Here is a 21665-nt window from a genome sequence, read left to right on the forward strand (position 1 = left end):
TTTCTGCGGTGGTACAGTCGACGACGTGGGGATATTGGTAATTATTATCGTTTAGCACTCTTATCCTGCGATATACCGGGCGTCGCGTTTAGATCTTCAGGTATGGATTTTGATCTTTTATATATTTACAAATTACAATTATCATATATATTTATACAAAATTAAGATATTGTATAAAGATTGATAAAATTATTAGTCACACACGCGTAAGATTAATACAAAAAATAAAGCTTTGTCATATACATATATGTATATACATATATATCTTATAACGTCGTTACAGAGAAACTTTCCTATCCTAAAGCAGTCTTTGAATTTGTATCTTAAATCGACAGTATATATATTTGTAAAGTTAATTGACATTTTCTCATCGTTGTTCGCCGCTTTGCTCGACCGCTTTGATCATCGCGGAAAAGACTCCATTCTGTCTTTGCATTAAATCTGCCGGTGAGCCCTCTTCGATGATTTTGCCCTCGTCGAAAACAATGATGCGATCACAATTCAACAAAGCCGCCGCTCGATGCTGCACAAAAATTAGTTTCATTAAAATGTTATTCCTATCTAACAAGAGCTTAAGTTTTCGAGATTAAAAGTTTTAAAAAATATATTAGAAGGCGTTTCTCACTTCTTATCTAATTTATAGTGTAGCTACTGACCGCGATGGTGATCACAGTTCTGTCCTCGAAAGCGACAGCAGCCGCTTTCAGGAGCGACTTCTCAGTGGCTATGTCAAGCGCGCTGGTTGCCTCGTCGAGTACGACGATACTCGATCGCTGAAGGATCGCACGTGCCATGCAAAGCAGTTGCAGTTGACCGGCTGAAAAGTTCTCGCCGCCTTCTCGTACCTCGAGATCTACGTCAAAATTAACTTTAATTACATTATATCGTTATCTTGAACTTATTTTATCGTGTTACGTTATTTATCATATTATTATTAATATTAATAATATACGTATTGTATTATATTATATTGCGTACTTAATCCTTCGGGATACGAAGCTATGACATCCTTGATTTGCGAAAGCTCCAAGGCTCGCCAGATTTCTTGGTCCTCGTGTTCCGAAAATGGATCCAGATTTTCTCTAATGGACAGTAAGTATAATCAATTTTAAGCTCACATATATAATTTTTAAATGAACACCGTGTGCATTACGTTTAGCGAATAACTGCGACGAGAATACAACTGTGAAATGCCAGCCGCGTCAAAGACATTTCGCAATAATAAGAGATTTGCGACTGTATTATCTGCGCACCTGATCGTGCCGCTAAACATTATTGCATCCTGCGGTATAGCCGATAACCGCGATCGCAATATTCGAAGAGGCACTTGCCGGATGTCAATGCCATCCAACAGGATGCGTCCTTGGCTGATCTCGATCAATCGGAAGAGGGCCATAACGGTCGATGATTTTCCGCTACCGGTTCTCCCACAAATGCCCAACTGCGAATAATAATTGTATAATAAAATATATGAAATATATGTAATATATTTCTATTTTGTTATGCATTAAAATAAAAGAAACTTAGAGATTAGATTGATTGTCCTTATACTATTACATATAATTTTATTCATATTATTATATTATATACATTTCATATCATCTATTGTTTTTTTATCTACGGGTTACTGATTTATTATACCTTTTGCCCAGCTGGTATTTTCAAAGACAAATCTGTGATCACCGGATTTCTGTCTGCATCGTAGCGCAGAGAGACATTCTCAAAAAAGATCTCGCCCCTATTAGGCCAGTCATTGGCTACCTGTAAACCTAAAATCGAGCAGATAAAATTAGCCCGTGTGCGATAAGGAAGATAATAACGGGAAATAACCCGTAAATATATTATAGTCGACTTCGTGAAAGATATCTTTGCTCGATTGTTTGATATTTTGTACATTGGATTTTCAATGATACACGAATAAATCACTGAGTCGATTCCGGAAGTTGATTATCGCCAAACGACAGATTTTGATCGATATTTAAATACAACTGAAGTACTGAAGTATAATATCGTTTTGATAGATAACGATGATACCGAAAGACGGAAGATTACTGCGAGACAGTAAGTCAGTCGATATTTATTAAATAATATAATTTTTAAAATAAAAAATTATCACTTGTTTGTTGGATTTGATTTGCGCCCGTCACGAATTAAAAATTATGTAATATCATGGCTATATCAGCTGCGCCGACTTATAAGATGTATAAATAAATTCTACAACAATATTAATCGCCCTGATCGACGCTCTCACCGATGATCTCATCGGATGACAAGGACTGAGGGCATATACTCGTGGAGTCTCACCATCGCGACTCACAGAGTCGCATGATATTTTTGGGGACACATCCTCCACATGCATCATATATCCATCTCTCATCGACAACAACGCAAGCGCCAAAACGCGCACAAGTTTTTCAGAACTTTGTAAATTAAGAGATCTACGCAGGGATACTAATAATAATTACCGTTTTCGTCAAGTTTCTCCGGTTGTGCGTTCCTGTATGCGCAAATTCGAGCTACGCTCCCCATATATAACTCGACTTCTGCGCTGAACTTCATCATCCAGTTCAATACTGGTACTAAGAGAGCATAATTGATTGCCAGGCCTACTAGTTTAGGTGTTACACGGCTTGGGTATAATTCGGCCGAAAGTAAAGCCGTACAGATAGCTACTACCACGATAACGGCGCCCAGATAATCCTGGAATTATTTACGAGACAATGAAATTCGTCTATTATTAAAATCAGACGTCTCATCAATATATGGTTTATATGTATAATGTAATGTAACGATATATTTATTATTTATAATAAAGCTGCGACAATACACACTGCGTAAATATATAAACTTGATAACACTAATTTCCAAATACTAATTACAATTACCAAGTTTTAGAAAATCTTTTAGAAATTAATCTAAATTTTTTAAACATTTATTATACTTGGCTGATTGTTTTTACCAATGCGATGCCGAACCAACTGCTGCTGGTGTTCAGAATGAGAAATGCGTTGGTGTTTATGTCGAGGCGTTTCATCATCTCCCCCATGAAGCGATCCTCTTGCTTGAATGCCCTCAGTGTTGGAAGGCCGGACAAGGTTTCTGAGAAATATGCCACTACCGGTCCTCTCGTACTTGAAACATGAAAATTTACATAATTATTAATGCGTTCCAAAAGAAGCGAAGAAAAATTAATGAAAATTTTCCGATTTGAGGATAAATATAATTAGACTATAAATTATTCGCAAACGTATTGTCTCATATTGTTCATATACGATATCGTAATAATTATTAATACCTGCCATCTAGACATTGTAACTGTCTGGCGCCCCGCCAGTAGAATTTTTGCAATGCATAATAAGCGCAACTAATTGGTACAACGGCGATCAAGAACCACGGTGACGTAATAATATTGATGATAATCACTGAGCCGCAGAGTAGTACAAAAGACGTCAATCTCTGGATCGCCGTAGCCATTTTCTTGAAAAAAATCAGAGGAATTAATTTAAGTTTTATTAAAATGACACTTTATATCCATTAATTATTTTTTATAGTATTTATGTAACATTCAATTACCGATTGTGAAGGTACGAGAAGGATAATTTATTTTATTAAAGTATGTCTAGTTACCTTATCTATGATACTCATGTCTGCGCTAAACCTACTCAGGATTTTTCCAATGAGATTATATTCAAAGAATGAGACGGGAGCGCCGAAAAGTCCACCAACAGCTTCTTCGTGTAACTTCCGTCTCGCTTTGACACCTGCCCATTGACCGGATATGTTATAGAGTATTGATAAAAAAATGGAGCCTACGGTTATGATGATGTACATCATAAAGTAGGATCTCGTCTGAAAAAGGATCGAAAATTATTCTAAGGAACATGTCATCCGCGCTTGTCATATCGTTTTCAGTTGCAAAAATAATCTTTATTAGAATTTTAATTTGCATATCGGCTGGCCAATATCTTCTCGTAATAGTAGTAAATTATTCGACAATAATATTGATAAAATGTGCGTGTGCGATAGTAATTACAATTAATTAATTATCGATATTAACTCTTCAAGGCCACTCTTCAAGGCCTTCTCTCGAAGATCCGCGCAGTAGAAAGGCTCTAAGCCATGTCAGTTATGTTTGGTAAACATTTAAAAATTATTATAGGGGTGGTAACCACCCCAATATAGCCTCTGTCTATATTCCTTATCGCGACCAAAAGTTACAACATTTTTGTTCCTTGAGCACATTTCGGGTTTTGTATCATACATATTTTTGACCAACACTTTTGAATTAACCCTTTTGAACACCCTTAAGATGTTTCTTGAATTTTTACGCGCATTAATTAAAATTATGAAATTTTGAATTCGCCTGGGGTGGCGACCACCCCAGTGTGGCCGGGGCGTATTAAAAAAAGAGGTATGGCCTCGGAGGGTTAATTGCAGATCTTTTAATCACGGATTTTTAAGCAATACTTGAATGTGATAGTTTTATCAAAATAAATCGTGACGCTATTAATATCCTAAACATCTATTTACATTCGCTGGCGAATAAATGCTTTTCATTAGCCATTCAGGGAGCCATAAGTCAATATACACGCGAAGGATTTGGAAGGCCAGCGCTGATATAGCGTAAACGAGTTCCGGTAGCCATCCAGCAGCCTTCGGATACTCCAGCCAAATTATTTTATTGACCATTCCACTTTTATCGTCGACTTCTAGTTCGTCTGGTTCATCCACGTCTTCATCGTTCAAAGCTAAAAGAAAGACTAGAGATGAAAACAAATACCGTTTGTAAATCTTAAGATAAAAGAAAATGAAAAAAAAGCATACAAAAATTTGAAAAAACATTTTAAAAAATATATAAATAATTTCGATAACTAACTTTCTTCCATGTCATCCATGTCAACGGTAGTTTGCGATTCCATTGATAACAATCGTTTCACCGGAAGATGATGATGTTGATCCCGATGCGGAGTAATCCTAAAAGGAACGAATAAAACACTTAATTTTCGATTAGATACTTATTTATAATTCCTTTTTCATAATTCATTCTGTTGTAATTACTTGTTAGAACCGGGCATCAGTCGAGACAGAACATTTCTGTCTTTGCTTATTGCCGTTTCATCTGAATACCTAAAGTAATATTTTTGTTATTTTCTCACTTTTCAATTGTATTCTGCCGTGATAATAAAAAATCATGTTATATTATACATAAAGAAAAAAGTTAAACCTTGCAGAGAAGAATTGCTTTAGCACGCTGCTAGGCTGTCCGTTGTCGTAAGTGTTGTTCCTTTTCCTATATGCAAAAATAAAATGCGAAACAGTAAATCTATTCTGTGCTAAACATATAGCCGTATATTATTTCACATACATTATTTTGTAATCGCAAAAAATATTTAAATGGAAAATTAAAAATTTGCGATAAATAACGACAGCCTTGTAAAAGAAAGATCCATTTAAATTTAATAATCTATGAGTGAAAATTGACTTGTTAGATTTCTTGATTGCTGATGTGATACCTGATCGCATCGTTATATACATTTGAAAGAGAGAAATAATTGTTCAAAATTTATACCTTGGTGGCACATGTCGATTTTCAAGAATCATCGGCGTGCTGCTCTGTCGGAAAATCGGTGGCGGCCGTTTTTGCGCTTGGAGGCTCGTCAATCTGACGATGTCGCGATGCGTCCTTGATCGTTTCCTGACGGTGTCCCATTCTTCCGTTGATACCGAAAGATCCGTGAGAATGTGACTCCAGTACCTCGATCCGGATGGAGTTGTTTGGCGCAGTCTTAAAGGTACGAACGCTGACGGATTCTGAAAGATTTGCAATCCAGATTAATGTTAATGTTACGGTAAAATTATTTCTGCATATAAACCCCATTAGAGATATCATTAAAATATATTTTGTTCTTTTGTCATTTACCACATGATGGGCATCGCGGTCGGTGATCCACGATCCGTCACTAACGTGTCTTCTCCTTTTGTTCTTTCCAATCTTATAGACTAGTTTGATTAAGGACCATCTATCCCTGGCAGTTTTTTGAAAGTGATCCTCGCCTTCGCGCCTTGAATTCGCGATTCGCCACTCCGCCGCTAATCCAGAATCCACATCCTCGATACTGGATTTTGTTCCAACCGCGCGAACTCGACAGCCATCCATGACAATTACCTTCAAATAAATTTATATGTGACTTCTCTGCTTCTTTTTTAATAGACATAAATTATTTCTCTAGCACATATGCATAAAGAAACTATATAAAAATATCTGTATAGAAACATACATGTAAAACAAAAGATAGATTCCATTTTTTTTTTTAATGTAATAATACACGTAGCGAATACCGATAAAATAAAGAGTTATAAATTAGCTATTCATGAAATAGATCTCTAACATAATAAAAAAATATTAATATTAAGAATATAAGATGAAACCTGATGAGCAGCCGATAACAGCTCCAATTTGTGAGTGACCATAATCACCGTTCGGCCGTTTCTCAGTAGGAGTTTTCTCACGCCGTAATCGAAGATCTGCTGACCGACGTGTTGATCCAAGGCCGACAGTGGATTGTCCTGCAAACAATTTGCAATTGTACTTGAACGTAAATATTTCGTTCAGAAAGCTGATGTTGATAATTCGCATAAGATACAAAGCCAACAGACCAGGAGAATGACATCGGCGTCACTGTATAGAGCTCGGGCTATGGTAACCCTTTGCTTCTGTCCGCCGCTCAAATTGATACCCCGTTCGCCAATCCTAATCAGATCTCGACCGGGAAGTATGTCCACGTCCGGTTGAAGAGCACACGCTTGTAAGACATTGTGATATCTTCGCGATTGATATGCAGACCCAAAGAGAATATTGTCTCTCAAGGTCGCATTTTGGAGCCATGGCTGTTGCGCCACGTAGGCAATCTTCAAACCTCTAAAAAGATGCGTGATATTTTTAATTGACAAAAATATATTATCATCGTAATTGGAGTCCATCATTTTATTTTTCCTTCTTTATTTTTTGTTATAATTACTTGGTCCATTCAACGCTTCCGCTTGTTTTCTGAATTTCTCCTAGAAGCGCCAACAATAAAGAAGTTTTCCCACTTCCGGTTTTTCCTACTATTATTGTAAGTTGTCCTGAAAATGTAAAGTTCTTGATTTATTGTTTAACTAAATATTAATTTATTTTATTAAATAATTTGTACATAATATTTTTATCTGTTAAATCTATATACTGTTTTATATGTATCTAATATCTTCGTTTCACCTCGTGGAAAATTGAGAGCGTTAACCATTAATGTATTTTCATCAGATCCCCAGGTGAAGGTACTCGGCGTAATTTTGAGGACAGATTCGGGCACTTCCGGATCTTTTTCGAATACCGTATCGAGTGAAGAATCAATTGGTAAATCGATTTCACGGAAGATACTTGACTGAGGATCTTCCTCGTCCTCCACAATATTGCCCAGCGATCCGAAAGTTGCTATGCTGTTAATTGCTTCTACCTTGTGAAGAGAATAATAAATCGCGTATATCTGAATTTGTCAATCGAAATAAATATATTCAATAATATCATAATTTGTAAAATTTTGAAAGCAGAATTGCACATAAAATAGATTTTTTTTTAAATTTAACTGCCTTGATAATTTTATTGTTTTTGTATAATTTATATAAAAAAAGTCAAGTATTTTAAGACCTCTTATTTAAAAAGTACTCACGTCATTATTGGTATATAAATTTGCCTTTGGCAATATATCTGCTGTTGATTTTCGATCGTTTGGTTCGGGGAGAATGTTCACGATCTCTGGAAGCTGAAAAAACTTCTCTAGTCTTGTTGTAGAGATCTGCAAACCGGAATAAGAAGGAATGTCTCGAATTTAAGGGGATTAAATTCAAAGAGTAGTATCTCGAGAACGTTATTCCTCACCATGGCGTTGATGATAATCGGCACTATCATCGGAAAGATGAAGAGCGGCATAGTTAGCTGCGAAAAGAGCGCGAGACTGGCAAAAACGTTCCCCGTATCGAGATTTCGTTTCTCCAACCAGAAGTAAATTCCGAATGTGAAGAGAGATACCAAGACGGAGAAGACATGCGTCAGAAAGTCTGTAATATTAATGTATATAAATTTACCTAGCTCTCTTTTTCAATTAAATTATTACAAGAATTATTAAATTATAATAATTATCATATTATAAAAGGATTATTAGCAAACAGCGATTATCTCTCTGATTTCCTGTGAAGATCAAAGCGAAATAAAAATCTGGAAATGTGTATTAAGTAATAGATATTTTAAGAGAATTATTTACTGATGAGCGTCCAGTACACGGAGTCTTTTTTTAGCAGCTTTAATTCCTGATCCCTGGCTCTGCATATGCGATCTTCAAAAAGATTCTCCCAGGCGCGTAACTTAATGAGCCGTATCCCTTGAAGAATTTCATTAAGTAGACGAAGGCGCGCGTCGCTTTTCTCCTAAAAGATAATTAAAAATCGGACAATTGAAGACTCAAGGAAAGGAAGAAAATTGGAAAATGTTTCACTTCCTTACCGCTATGGACTTGGAATTTTCGGACATTCGTTTCCCGAGTAGCAGCTGTAACGGCGTGACGATCAATATGCAACAAATTACGCCGATAATCGCGCTGATACCCAATTTCAAGTACAGAAGGAAAATGATGGTGGTAATCTGTATGTAGAAAGTAAACGTAATGTATCGAAAACTATAAAATTATTTTGCGATGATATTTGTGCGATTTGACAAACGTTCTTCCGTGAAATGTTGAGTAATAAGATACACGAAGCACATGCATATATCCATTTATTTAAATGTCTTTACTTTTAATGGTACAGCCCAGATGTAATGAACGAACCAGAAGAAATTCATTACGTTGTATGCATCTTCGGCCATGAGATTCGTCAAAGTTCCAACGTCAGCTACTTGTTGATGACATTGCTGCTCTTTATTTTTGTCAGATGGCTTCTCTTCCTCGGAGATACTCCAAGAAGATAATCGAAGAGCCTTATCGTATATCAGTGCCTAATTCAATGAAATTTCAACGAGTTTTATTCGATATCTCGCGAAATTCGAACGCATCAAAAAATGATGAAAAAGAAATAAATAAATAAAATTACCTGAAGAGCCGTTCGCAAACGTATTCCTCCGACGTAGAGCACGTGAGTGGAGGCTTGCTTTAACGTGCTTTGCAAAATGATGGCAAGAAAAACTACTACCCCCAAGAAATATCCATTTCTCAGAATTTGGGAAAATGTCATGGCTTCCTAAAAAATTAATCTTTAGATGGCTAGGCGTATTAAAGTAAAGAATAAAAATGAGTTTTAAAGATAGGAGAGAGAGATATACCTTCGAAGGAAAACTTTTATTCGTCACGGTGCTATTTTGCAGATTTGACGCATAATTAATGATCTTCGGAATCGTCATGGGACCCACCAAAGTCACAGCGTCGCCGAAGAGTTTCAAAACACTACCCGTCGCAAAAGTCAACCATATCCGTTTCCAGAAACATTTCCATAAAGACAATTTCCGTCCACGGCATCGCAGCTAAGAATTTAATTAAACTGGATTTATGTTATAAATGTATACATAGAGAACACAAAAAGATAAACCACCCTTATTTTTTCGGTAAGCTTTTGATTTTAGCAATTATTAAAATTACTTTTAATAATTAAATGTTGACAATTACTAATTATATGTAATAAAGAGTTATATTATATGATAATCTTATGATATTAAATGTAATCTCTAGTAAATAAATATTTCAATTATTCTTTTTATATCTAAGTTATTACAAAAGTGGTACAATTATTTTTTTTTTAATTTTTCTCGGAAGAAGGAAGTATAAATAATGTTACCCTTTCGGTCTCGTAAATCTCGCGAAAACGTTCGAACTGGTTCCTCGTGGTCTCCTCGTCCGGAAGTTGTCCAAGATCGTGGAGTTCAAGCGGCGTATGATAACCGCGCAACAACAGGTCAGTCACCCAGTAGAAGGTGATCCTGCTGAGGAATGGCGAGGTAGAGTGTATGTAGGAGTTCCTAACGTTATCGGGCTTCTTAACGGTGTACCGCCTGCTTTTCTGCATCTAATGACGAAACATTATCGTGGCAAATATATTTGCAGCAAGAAAATCGGCTGAAGTGCCGGGCGACGCGATGTTTATACATCCGATATTCTACGTTAGGAAAAGACGGAGTAGTAAAACGCTGAAAATGCTGTTTGCCTTTATCGAGTCAAGGAAGTCGTAAATCCAAACGGGGTGGGCAAGATTTTAATGCGGCTCTATTATATAGCGAGACGGCGAACATTTGCAAGTGCTTCGCTGCAAGTTCCGATAGTACGCATTTTGAAAGGTTTTCTCACGTTTTAAGAAGAAACATAATGGAAAGAAACCTCTAAGACAACAATTAGATTGCCCAAGTCTTTTTTAGAACTGTAAAGCGGAATATTTTCTTCTATGCATAATATTATCTTAAGAAATGTCTACTTTTGAACATTAATTTGAATTAAATTTACCATACGATAAAGGGTATAAGAATCAATAATAGCTAGGAATCCACAACAAGCGGCGGTGATCCCCGTTGTTGCAACACGAACGTATTGGATGGACAGGCCGAATCTATAAAAAAGCATTTTAACAAATATATGAAATTCAAGATAAGTTAATTATTAAATAATAATATTTAATTAGAGTCTTAATAAGATTATCCATTAATTGAGGAGGGAGATCAAGGCATAATTTATAAGTCTATCATTTTATATTAATAATATATTGATAATAATAATTTTATATTGGTAGTGTATACCTGCATAAATATAAAAACTTCCATGCTCGTGAGAGACCGATTATCGTAAATCCACCTCCCGACACGGCGGTACCGAAGCCATCTCTGATCTCGGTTTCGCGATGTATTATCCAACAAAATAATACAGCAATCATAGTTAAGATCGACGACAATGAAATTAACGTCAATATGGACTCGTACAGTTCCAATGAAAGAAGCAATAGTAGTAACATACAAAGTAAAGTCCTGCTTGCGTGAAGTGGCAAGAGTGACTTAGAAAGCCTAGAAAAGAAGAGTTATTCTCATATTAATCATGCCTATCTCATATAAATGTTTACTGAATATTCCTATTTCTACTGTCAGTGCGTAATTTTAATTTATAACTAATATAAATACAAACAGTATATGTATGATTCTAGAAAGAATCTAGTTAATTTTAAACAACAATATATATGCATATGATTCTCATTAAAGTAAATATACATACATAAGTTAGGAACACGTAAAACTTTTCGAATGTCATGGGGATTTAAGCAAAACTAACTTCTACGGAATAATCAAGATAAAGAAATGTCGGCGGGATATCTCGTTATACGAGTATATTCTATGTATAATCACATCAGCTATGCAAGACGTATTACGTATTCGACGGGCAAACTTATATGATGAGTAGGGGATTGGGTTTTTATATACGCGCCTTAACGAACCCGAATGGCCTCTGAGTCATTTCGCCTGCAATTTTCCGAGTCTATCGTTATGTCGTACCAATGACGTCACTGATATTAATTTATCTCGTATTTGCAGGTACTTGAAATTATTAAATATAAGTTGAATATAAAACTGAAAAATATTAGGGGATGCGTACTGTAAGTATACGAATATATAAGTTATACATCTATACTTCGTGGGTTATTTAAGACAAAAAGTTATAGCACGTCCCCTCCCTATCTCTTATTTTTATTTTTTTGTTTATTAGAAAGAAAATGTTCAAAGAAGATTCATTGAGGATTTTATTAATACTAGACACTAGAGACGCGCGCTTCGCGCGCGCTATTTAGCTTTAACATTATTAGATATGGATACCGGAGATTCTATTTATGTAGCCTGATAATAATTCCATGTGATAATAGGGAACAGTGTATACTGAGTTAGCTAATTTGTAGACGACTGAAAGTGTAAATTCGAAACAAGTTTGCTTCTGATGAATTCGATAGCAAAGCAGAAGGAAGCAATAACTCGAATAATTACTAAATTACTCTTCTTGCCATGTGCTATGTGCGCGTTGCAAAGCTACAAGTAACAAAGTGAACAGTGAAAGCTGCGTATGTTGTGTCTACGATGTAGGCATGTTCTCGTTTACGCTTTCTTTGCAAAAAAAAACAGTAGTTCGTTTAAGATATATAAATGCGCGAACATTCCATAAAACAAACGAGAGCAATAAAACGTAGTTCATTTAGATGCTAAAAATAAATATTCGTTAATGTAAATTTTTACTAAATTTCAAGAAAATATAAAATTCTTTTTAAGTATTTTTAAACTAACGCTTTTTTTATGAAAAGTAAAATAATTCATAGCCTTTTAGAAATTATGTACAAATCTAAACGAGTCGACAATTTGAAAAGAATACAGTTAAATATAACAAAATTTTAATGTATAAAAATGTAATGTATAAGAAATTTAACGTAACGTTTTAAAACAAATTTCAAAATATTAGTATGTAAAAAATTTATATAAAAGAGGGAGAAAGAAATAAATTTGTCCGTCATTCAGGGTGTAATTCTCGAATAAATTCTCGAACAGCGATCGATGACGCGAATCGGCGATCATAAATGTATAAGTGCCAGTAATGTAAATGTACATTTATTCTGGGAGAAAGAGAGAGAGAGAAATCCGAGTTTCAACCTGCTATAAATTATTCCGGTAATTAATACGAGGCGTTTTTCTTCACGCACGAGTGCATTCCGGCATTCCGTTTCATTAATTACCCGTACGTAATGAAACCGTTTGCGGTGTCGATGAAGTACGTCGATCGCGATTAACGGGATTGCTTCATTTCCATGCGACAAAAATTTTACACACGCCCTAGGAATACGCGAGCGTGTTATCATTATACAATATAGTGAATAGGTGTAGAGTAATTGCCGGGTAAGATCTGACGGCGAGACTTAATAACTACTCTGCATGTGTGTACTAAATAGTGTAATATATTTTTGCACTATATAATAAAGACTATGGTAAGAATAATAAATATTGTAGTAAAAATATCCCAGTCGTTAACAGTAAAAGAATATTTATATATTGCCTATAAACAGACACATTCTTAATTTTAACAAATTCAGAGACAATAATATATAATTTTTTTTATAGATATTAAAACAAAAACATTTCTTTAAAATAAAAATATCTTAAACAGAATAAAATCTTATTTTTCTAATCGGTTAATTAACGTTGAATTTATTAAAATATTTGTAGTCCTAGAAGTATTGATATACGATACATATATACTCGAAAAGAACTATGCCCGCATGTATCATTAATTTTGTCCGATTTCTCTGCGTTTAGGGTACCTCCCCGTGATGACGGTGGTAACGGATTGTATCAAAGACATATTGAAATAACATAAAAAAGATGTCTTGTAAAAATGAATGTCGTACGGTTGGTTGTTGTGCGCATGTAATGACAGTCATATGGTATCTGGGATATGCCCAAAACCTTGATGAAGACATTCATGCCAGCAACAGCAGCCAGCAATTTTTTTATATAATTAGAGAGCTCCGATGAGGAAGAGAGACCTGAAGAGGGATAAGGCCAGGTTATGTCCGTACGCTCTTTAATTAGGCTGCAATTAAAACCTTATTCTCGTTCGTACTTTGTAAGTACCTCCTATCGATTAATATTAATATATGACTCATAACTGTTCACTCGGGGCTTAAATTGAGCAATGGGCAATATAGGCATAGTCCAAATTTGTAATAAGTATGCGTTTGTATACTGTGTGCTAGTCAAACGTAATTCGTGTTACATTCCTAGCAAATAAAATATTGAGTCACATTGCGAAAATACCGGAGAATTGATCGATTGGTATATACTCCGCTGTTTCTGCGAAACGTGAAACAGCGTTACTATGTGCCGTGAGAGCTTCAACGTAGAAAAATAATCAATATGCTTTTTTGAGAAGCGTTCCATTAATTATCACCAATACCCAGTAGGAGAGCAGGAAAATTATGTTCCAAGAAAAAAAAAGATTGTAAGCTTATCTCGTTAACAATGTAAAAATTCAATATTAATATTTATCTGTTTATATACACATTTGTATATATAATAATAAAATTATTAAAATTATACATATTTGATATTATTCTGATATTTGCATGAGTAAATAATACTAATGTCTTGGAAATTGTAAAATATAATTATTAAGAGTAACCCGGAAAGATGATGAGCACGTTATGCTTTGAACATATGGATTAATTATGGATGACGCATATAATTACTGGCGGCTTATATATCTTATGGCATCAAGTGGAGCAAATTCCTTGATAGAAACATCTCTCGCTTGGGGCTTGAATCATGGGGCATTCCCAAACAAATAAAGCATTTTTCATTTAATTGAAATTTATTTCAATTAAGCCTGAGTAATCTCACAAGATCTTTCGCGTTTCATTTAATATCCGTCAGATCGGTTACGTACGATGACATCTGAGAAACTTTATATTAACTTCCGTAATTATATCGACATATCATAAAGGACATTTCTAATATTCGCTTAACTAACGCGTGGAATAATTACCCCGTAAATTACAAATGATATTTAAATTTTGAAACGTGGATATTCGTGAATATGAATGTAATCAAAATTATTATAATTATTACAGTTTAAATGTAATATTTCTTCTTTTTGTCAACTTACTTGCCGGCCGCGCAGAATTTGTACTTGAAAATTAAAATCGCGGCAACGAGCGTGGTGAGAATAGCAACGAAGACGTTCGTCAGTTCAATAAGACAGCCGGCCGGCGAATGCGGATCATTTTCCGGCACCTGGAATACCGTGCCGTTTCCGACTCGCCAGGACCAAACGATTCGTTTTGCGAGTGCCGGCAGTATCTGCAGAGACTTGTATCGTTTGCAGAAATCCATCTCGGTCGTATGTGTGAAATGTCTCCGATAATTTTCACACGAGATATCATTCGTTGCTCATTAATTGCTTCGTTTACCTAAAAAAAAAATAATAATGTCTATCCAATTTGATGCTATCGTAAAAAATACATTGTTTTTCTAACAAATATGTAATTATAAAATTATAGCACATATGCGTGTGAATAATTAATTACATATTAAATTACAAATTAAATATTTCTAAAATGCATTTCTGTAGGAAAAAATAGTGCACCATAGATTTGAATAAATGTTATCAATCACATTATTGGATTTTAAGAATCAATTTTTTTCATGTTATTTTTATATCAATGTTGCAATAGCACCTCCAACGAATTAGATCTGCCTTCCATTCGGAAATTCCGCGCACGTGGATTATTTTCGTCGAACGCTTTGTGTCTTCTAAAAATATACCGAAGTGTTGAATAACTTTTAACATTCGATAACGAGAGCACGTGTGCTAATAATTACACAAAATTTTATTATTCATGCGTAACAAATGAAGAAGGTCAAGGATGAAATGAATAAAGTAATAAAATTGAAGAAAATCTTATAAGCGATCTATACACGTAAGATAAGATCGCAGAATATACGTTTAAAAATTGTATTCTATTCGTAACTTTTCATTAAGTTCAAGAAAGAGAAATACGAGACGTGGATATATGTATAGATATACTCTATTCTACACGATTCTACTATTAATAAAATTTTTTTTACTGTCATCGTACATACATCAATTTTTGCTTGATTTGCATTTACTTTAATTTATTAACTTTTGGACATAATTTGTATAATAATACATGTTATATTAACGCATTCATAAATCAGTCCGCATTACCTGCATTACATTAAAGCATATAATGACAATGACATAGATATGCATTTTGAAAATTTTTCTTGCGACAAGAATCACATTAATTGTTTTATTATTCTGCAACATTTTACACACATTCTCGAAATAAATTAAATAAGATGGTTCGAAATAAGCTAAGTGAGAACGTACAATGTCTCATATTTTTGTAAATAAACTCTAAAGACTTTACTTTAAATCAACACCTTATTATGCTCGTAATTTGGCCGTTGGCCTTCCCACTTAATTTGTTTATGTTAAGAGAGAAGCTTAATAAATTATTTTTTATTTATTTTAATTCTATTTGATTAAAATACAAAATATATATACAAGTGTTGATCACAAATTATGTAGAATAATAAATAAGAAATAATTATATTTTGAATTAAATTTTCAGATTTTTTTCCAATTTTAATATAAATTTATTTAATGATTAGAGACTTTACCTGTTGACTAGATTGATATCATTCTTATTTATCTATGATTCGTTCGATCAATCGTACTGATGAAGCCGACAATCTGATTATTTTCTCTCGTTGTTAATATTAATATTGATTCACAGGTATAACGCTTTCACGTTTCCGAATATAAATACAGGAAACTGAAACACTTGACTTCCGTTTGACACTTTCGATTGTACATGTCGCACGCGACACTGACGAGGAGACAGAGAGGAGTCACACGCGTCCTCCCTCCCCAGTGGTTCGCGTTCTACTGAGATGAGATCCGTACAGAATGCCAATGGTAATTCTATGTGTACAGTGAGTCACTGGTGAAAAAGAGGATTCCGCGTGGCAAAAATAATAAAACCGATATAATTTCGTCCAGCTAAAATTCTGATGCTAAAATTTAGACACGCAAAACTGGCTTCTCGTACTGATAAACGCGATTTTTGTCACAGGTAACATTTTAAGTTTCTTCATATGGCAGTAATATATGTACATATAAATATTGAAATATAATTTTAACATATAGCTAAATAATTTAGTAAAATTATAATAGTATGTCTGTTAAGAAATCTCACCACATGATACAGATTTATAAGAATCTAAATTCAACATAAATATTGCTATTATCTATTTAAATAATGTTACTGCATTTATACAAAACAATATAAAATATTTTGAAATATTCGAAAATAATAAAATAATGAAAAATAGAAATTATTAAAGATAAAAATATATGTGCAATAGATATATATTATAATTATTGTATACAAATACATATATATAAATAGATAGAGGTTTGTTACCTAACGTATCAAAATTTACGGAAGTGAATGTGTGTTAGCGAAGGATCCTTTTTCGTTTTTAGCTTCCGGAAGTGGAACTTACGAAAATATACCGACACTTCAGTCCTTGACTTTCCGGAAAAACAAACTGAGTAAGACGCGTATTTTTGCTAAACGTCTCAGGAAGCCACATGGTATCTGTAGCTTTTCTAACGTAACAAGACCAACCATAGGAATTGCATCCTATTAATGGACATGGATGATTAATGGATATAATTGTATGTGTTTTCACAAATCGTCACAGTTTAATTTTATCAGCGAAGAACTTCTGTTTTACATCTTTTTCGATAATTCCTTCGTCTCAAGCCAAACTATTATTTTTTAATGTCTTATCTACAAAATAATATTTTTTTTATTAAATTGAAAAAATTAAATTAATATAAATTAACAAATAATTAGGCAATATATGACTCTTTGTCGGGTAAATTTTATTCAACGAAATGCATCGTAATGGCATTTCGTGCGCACTATTTCGAAACACAGTATGCTCTATTACTTATTACTTATTTGCTTATCTAGCAGATAATTAATTATTGATGGTAATTTTCTGTCTCGAAGCTCGTAATAAATTATACATTTTCCACTAAATGCATCGCGATAAGAACCATCAGCCATCTCTACCGCGTTTTCCAAAAAGTATATTACTCGAGAGTAACCAGTTTATCGCATGCATATTAATACACTATTTCTATATTCATTCTATATAGTTTCCGCGGGAGAATGCGCGCGTATTACTTGCATTTAATTAGTTTGTCAAACTTCCTTGTCGTTTATAAAAAATGCGTGCAAGGTTCATCATACAAATGAAATTAATTATACTTTTATTAATTACTTTTAACTACTTTTACGGCGAATGCAATCGTTTGATATAAAAATCAGGGAAAAGATTATCCATCAGCAATATCTTTCGCACTTTACATTTATTTTTATACATCAAAAATGCTTTATTATATATAACATTGAAAACTTTTCAATCTTGACAATTCAATCTACCACGTTTACATTGTACGACAATATATGTAATCAACTGATGTTCATTCCAGTCGTAATGAGCGACGTGATTTAATATTAGAACGACATTGGACAAATCAAAATGAGTTAGAAATAAATATGTCAATTGTGCACATATCAAATCCATGAATTGTCTCGCAGAGTTTTAAATTGTTTCTAATTTTTGTTACACAGATAAAATGTGTTCAAATTTTAATCTTTCGAAGTATCTGCTATTCGTACGTCGATTAGATATTTCTGGACACTTGCTAAAATCTATATATACATAGATATTCCATTGTTAATCTTCGTGTTATTTATAGCAATTTTAGATTTGCATTTACGTTCACGTTTGCGTTCTTTTTATGCGCATTTAACAACGAAACAAACGAAACAATAATGTCAGACTTCGTAATAAATTTGTTCATTCGTTTAATAAAGTATAATAAACACTAATTATTAATTTATCAAACAAATCTGTAGTTTTGCAAACTAATTTAAGATATATTAAATAATTTGCTATTATTCTAAAAAAAAACATTTATACAGCATATTTCAATTTGTCGCTTTTAGCGAATTAGTGAAATAATTTACGCAAGTAGTTATTATACGTTTAAACATAATATACATATGTGTATGTACATATACATATACCTATAATTAATCAATATAGTAATAATTAAATAAATTGGTTATTTTAATCTTAAACTATAATTTAAAAATAGCAAGAATTTAATTATGCATCAGCGAAGACGTTAGAAGATAATAAAAATTAATAGAAGAATTAACTCGGATGATAAAGTAGGCGAAACTCAGGTTTCGCACCGCGAAATTTACTCCTGATATATCAGGAAAGCATGATGAGCTAGGAGGTTGACGGAGGTATTCTAAGCGCGGGTGTTGCCTCCCCACATTGCCTCCTCGTATCGTCGCGGTCATTGGTCAGCGCGTGGAGACCTGCTGCCCCTTCCAAGCGTAACTGCCAGCGCTCTGATTGGCCGTAGGCGGGGCATCCTCGTCGTGAGCCCGGCGCGCCATTCTGATGGCGATGGGTAATAGTGGGGGTAAGCGTGCCGCCACGTGCGGCTGCTCGAATAGCTCCTGCAACCTCCTCGCTCAACATGCTTCCCGCGTAACAGGAGCGATTTCTGAGAAATTACAAACGACTGCAAACTCGTTTTGCCGCTGCGCGCTGTTCGAATACCTCCTGCAATACTTCCTTGCTCATCATGCTGCCCGCGTAACAGGAGCGATTTCTGAGGAATTACAGACGACTCCAAACTCGCGATTCTCGCTTTTCTCACAACGCAAAAATTTTTTTCATAATTTTTATGATCTTTCAAGCGTGTCAACGAATACATAATGTATTTCTCACTATTACTTAATAATAATTTAATACTAATATGTATTGTTCATTAAATTAATATGTACTTATTAATAACATTTGCTTATGTGATACATAATGTATTGTATAATTCACGCGTACGTATACATATATGTGTATATTGCAAGATTAACAATAAGATGATAACAAATTGAAATCAACTGTAATGAATGTTTTATCCAACGAAGTATACCTCGTAGTTTCAGGGAATAGTTTGTTTCATTAATTAATAAACAAATTAAATTGCCAACAAATTAAAAGGTACTATTTTATAATCAGGAGAATCTTCGTATATTGCAAAATCTATTTGATCGGTACGAACAATTGCTGTCATGTTGATTTAACATACGAGTATGTAATAATATCCTATCAATGATTACCGTTGCCGTCGGATCTTTTTTGGTTAACAACATTAAGGTATATTAAAAATATTAATAGTACATTGTTTATGCCTTTATCCCAATAAACAATATGCGATTCAAAGATTTTAAAATAAAATGTTTTAAAACGTTATTGAATAATAAAAAACCACAATAAAAACGTTTCCTAAATCAGCATACAAATTTTAGAGAATTCTTAAGAAATGACGTTACGTTAACATTGTTATGTGCCCTTTAACATAGTGCATGATCTCTCGAACAACATTAAACGATAAAAAGTCTCAGAATATTGTTGCGTAATGCTAGCCAACGATTAATACATTCTTATACTCGTTCTTATATATGTATCTCTGCAACCACCACAGATATAAACATTATTCAAAAACGACATAAAATATTGTAATTAGCGCTAATGTGATTGCAACATCATTAATAATACATCTCACGTTAGGGAGGAAGCTGTGGCAGCGTAAACGACGCTGCTTGGAAGCAGGCGTCTCGCTACTTTTAAAATAAACCTTTAAAAATCAGTTAGCAAAAACATCGAAATATTTATGAATTTTACGGATAGACGTTGCCGTGCATATACACACACACACACACGTCGCGCGCCGGCATTCCCAGACTCGGCGATCAAGGTCAAGGTCAATTTAGAAAGTAAATCAATAATGCACAGCTGCTCGTCGAAAGTAGGTCAAGGCCACGTGTCGCTGGCTTGGCGCGAGAAAAAAAAGTCTGCCCTATCGTTTATCGCAAATATCTGGGCTATCACCCAAGATATAGAGATGATTCGAAAAGGACTGTTTAGTTTATACTCTGCGCTATTGGAGTATCTCGATTTTGTTATTAACAATTACGTCCTTCCGTTTATTTAACATGATAAAGCGCGCGCGTGCCGTAACGATCGGGCGTAAAATGATTTCTGACTTTCGTAAAACGCTTATATCTCGGCAACCGTAAATGATAGAAAGATGATTAAAGAAAGACTTTGTACTTTATACTTTGCCCTATTGGTATTATATACTCAATTGTATTACTCGCAATTATGTACTTTCGTTTATTAAAGCAATAAAGCGTGAGCTGGCCAAAAGAATCGTGCGCCTCGCCATTTTCATTAAACGCTTATATCTCGGCAACCGCAAACGATAGAAAGATGATTTAACTATCACTCGTTAGTTTGAAATCTGCCCTATTGGACGTAGTCATTATTAATACTGACAATTTTACAGTTTCACGTACTATAAGACGAGAAAGTGCGCAAAATCTTAACGAAACGTGCGCCGAGCGACTTTTTATTTTATTTTAACATATTTCAGAGCTTCGACTTTCTCACCGAGAGCCGCCGGACGGTATTCGTGGCTATATACACATTTCTTGTTGGCTAGCATTTTGCAACAGCATATTCTAAAACTCTTTATCGTCTAATATTGTTCGAGAGAGTACGCTTCGCATTAAAGGACACAGCGATATTAAAATAAACGTATTTCTCGAGATATTAAGTCGGTGTCGCGTATCGGCATATTTCAGAGCGCCGATCTTCGGATACGCGACACCGACTGAATCTCGAGAAATACATTTACGTTAACATTGTTATGTGTCCTTTAATACGAGGCATGCTCTCTCAAACAATATTAGACGATAAAGAGTTTTAGAATGCTGCTGCATAATATGCTAGACAACGGGAAAAAGATAGCGACGAGTGCCGTCGCTCGGCGAGAAAGTCGAAGTTCTGCAATGCGACGAGCTACCGAACGAATCTCGAGAAATACGTTCATTTCAATATTGTTATGTGTCCTTTAATGCGAGGCATGCTTTCTCGAATGTAATTA

General features: G+C 34.4%; 1 protein-coding gene across 2 annotated transcripts; it reads right to left on the reverse strand.

The window, feature by feature from the left end:
* Positions 1-103: 103 nt before the first annotated feature.
* Sur (Sulfonylurea receptor) lies at positions 104-16589 on the reverse strand. Of its 2 annotated transcripts, XM_071788811.1 has the most exons (32): positions 16238-16589; positions 15268-15343; positions 14697-15000; positions 10808-11068; positions 10518-10620; positions 9859-10086; positions 9350-9547; positions 9121-9267; positions 8825-9025; positions 8537-8674; positions 8298-8460; positions 7916-8094; positions 7707-7832; positions 7256-7493; positions 7020-7125; positions 6658-6919; positions 6430-6567; positions 5921-6166; positions 5570-5811; positions 5225-5290; positions 5059-5127; positions 4877-4974; positions 4531-4748; positions 3628-3849; positions 3296-3477; positions 2960-3131; positions 2466-2700; positions 1642-1769; positions 1254-1441; positions 979-1082; positions 657-853; positions 104-523 (listed from the first exon to the last, which is right to left on the reverse strand). In XM_071788811.1, the coding sequence occupies exons 3-32, from the start codon at positions 14921-14923 to the stop codon at positions 368-370; spliced, it is 5238 nt and encodes a 1745-aa protein (XP_071644912.1). In that variant the 5' UTR covers positions 14924-15000; positions 15268-15343; positions 16238-16589; the 3' UTR covers positions 104-367. The 2 variants fall into 2 exon arrangements, with proteins under 2 accessions (XP_071644912.1, XP_071644911.1); XM_071788810.1 differs by lacking the exon at positions 15268-15343.
* Between the last annotated feature and the right edge of the window lie 5076 nt (positions 16590-21665).

The sequence above is a fragment of the Temnothorax longispinosus genome, chromosome 9 (genome assembly GCF_030848805.1).
Source record: "Temnothorax longispinosus isolate EJ_2023e chromosome 9, Tlon_JGU_v1, whole genome shotgun sequence".
Taxonomy (NCBI): domain Eukaryota; kingdom Metazoa; phylum Arthropoda; class Insecta; order Hymenoptera; family Formicidae; genus Temnothorax; species Temnothorax longispinosus.

What these genes read in the sequence shown, in the direction of transcription:
- Sur (XM_071788810.1), bottom strand. Translation starts at nt 14,923, where the DNA reads ATGGATTTCTGCAAACGATACAAGTCTCTGCAGATACTGCCGGCACTC. An exon ending in AAGCAATTCTTCTCTGCAAG is followed by an intron (nt 5,128 to 5,224) that starts GTTTAACTTTTT and finishes ATATTACTTTAG; the next exon opens with GTATTCAGATGAAACGGCAA. An exon ending in GTTGGTTCGGCATCGCATTG is followed by an intron (nt 2,701 to 2,959) that starts GTAAAAACAATC and finishes AAATAATTCCAG; the next exon opens with GATTATCTGGGCGCCGTTAT.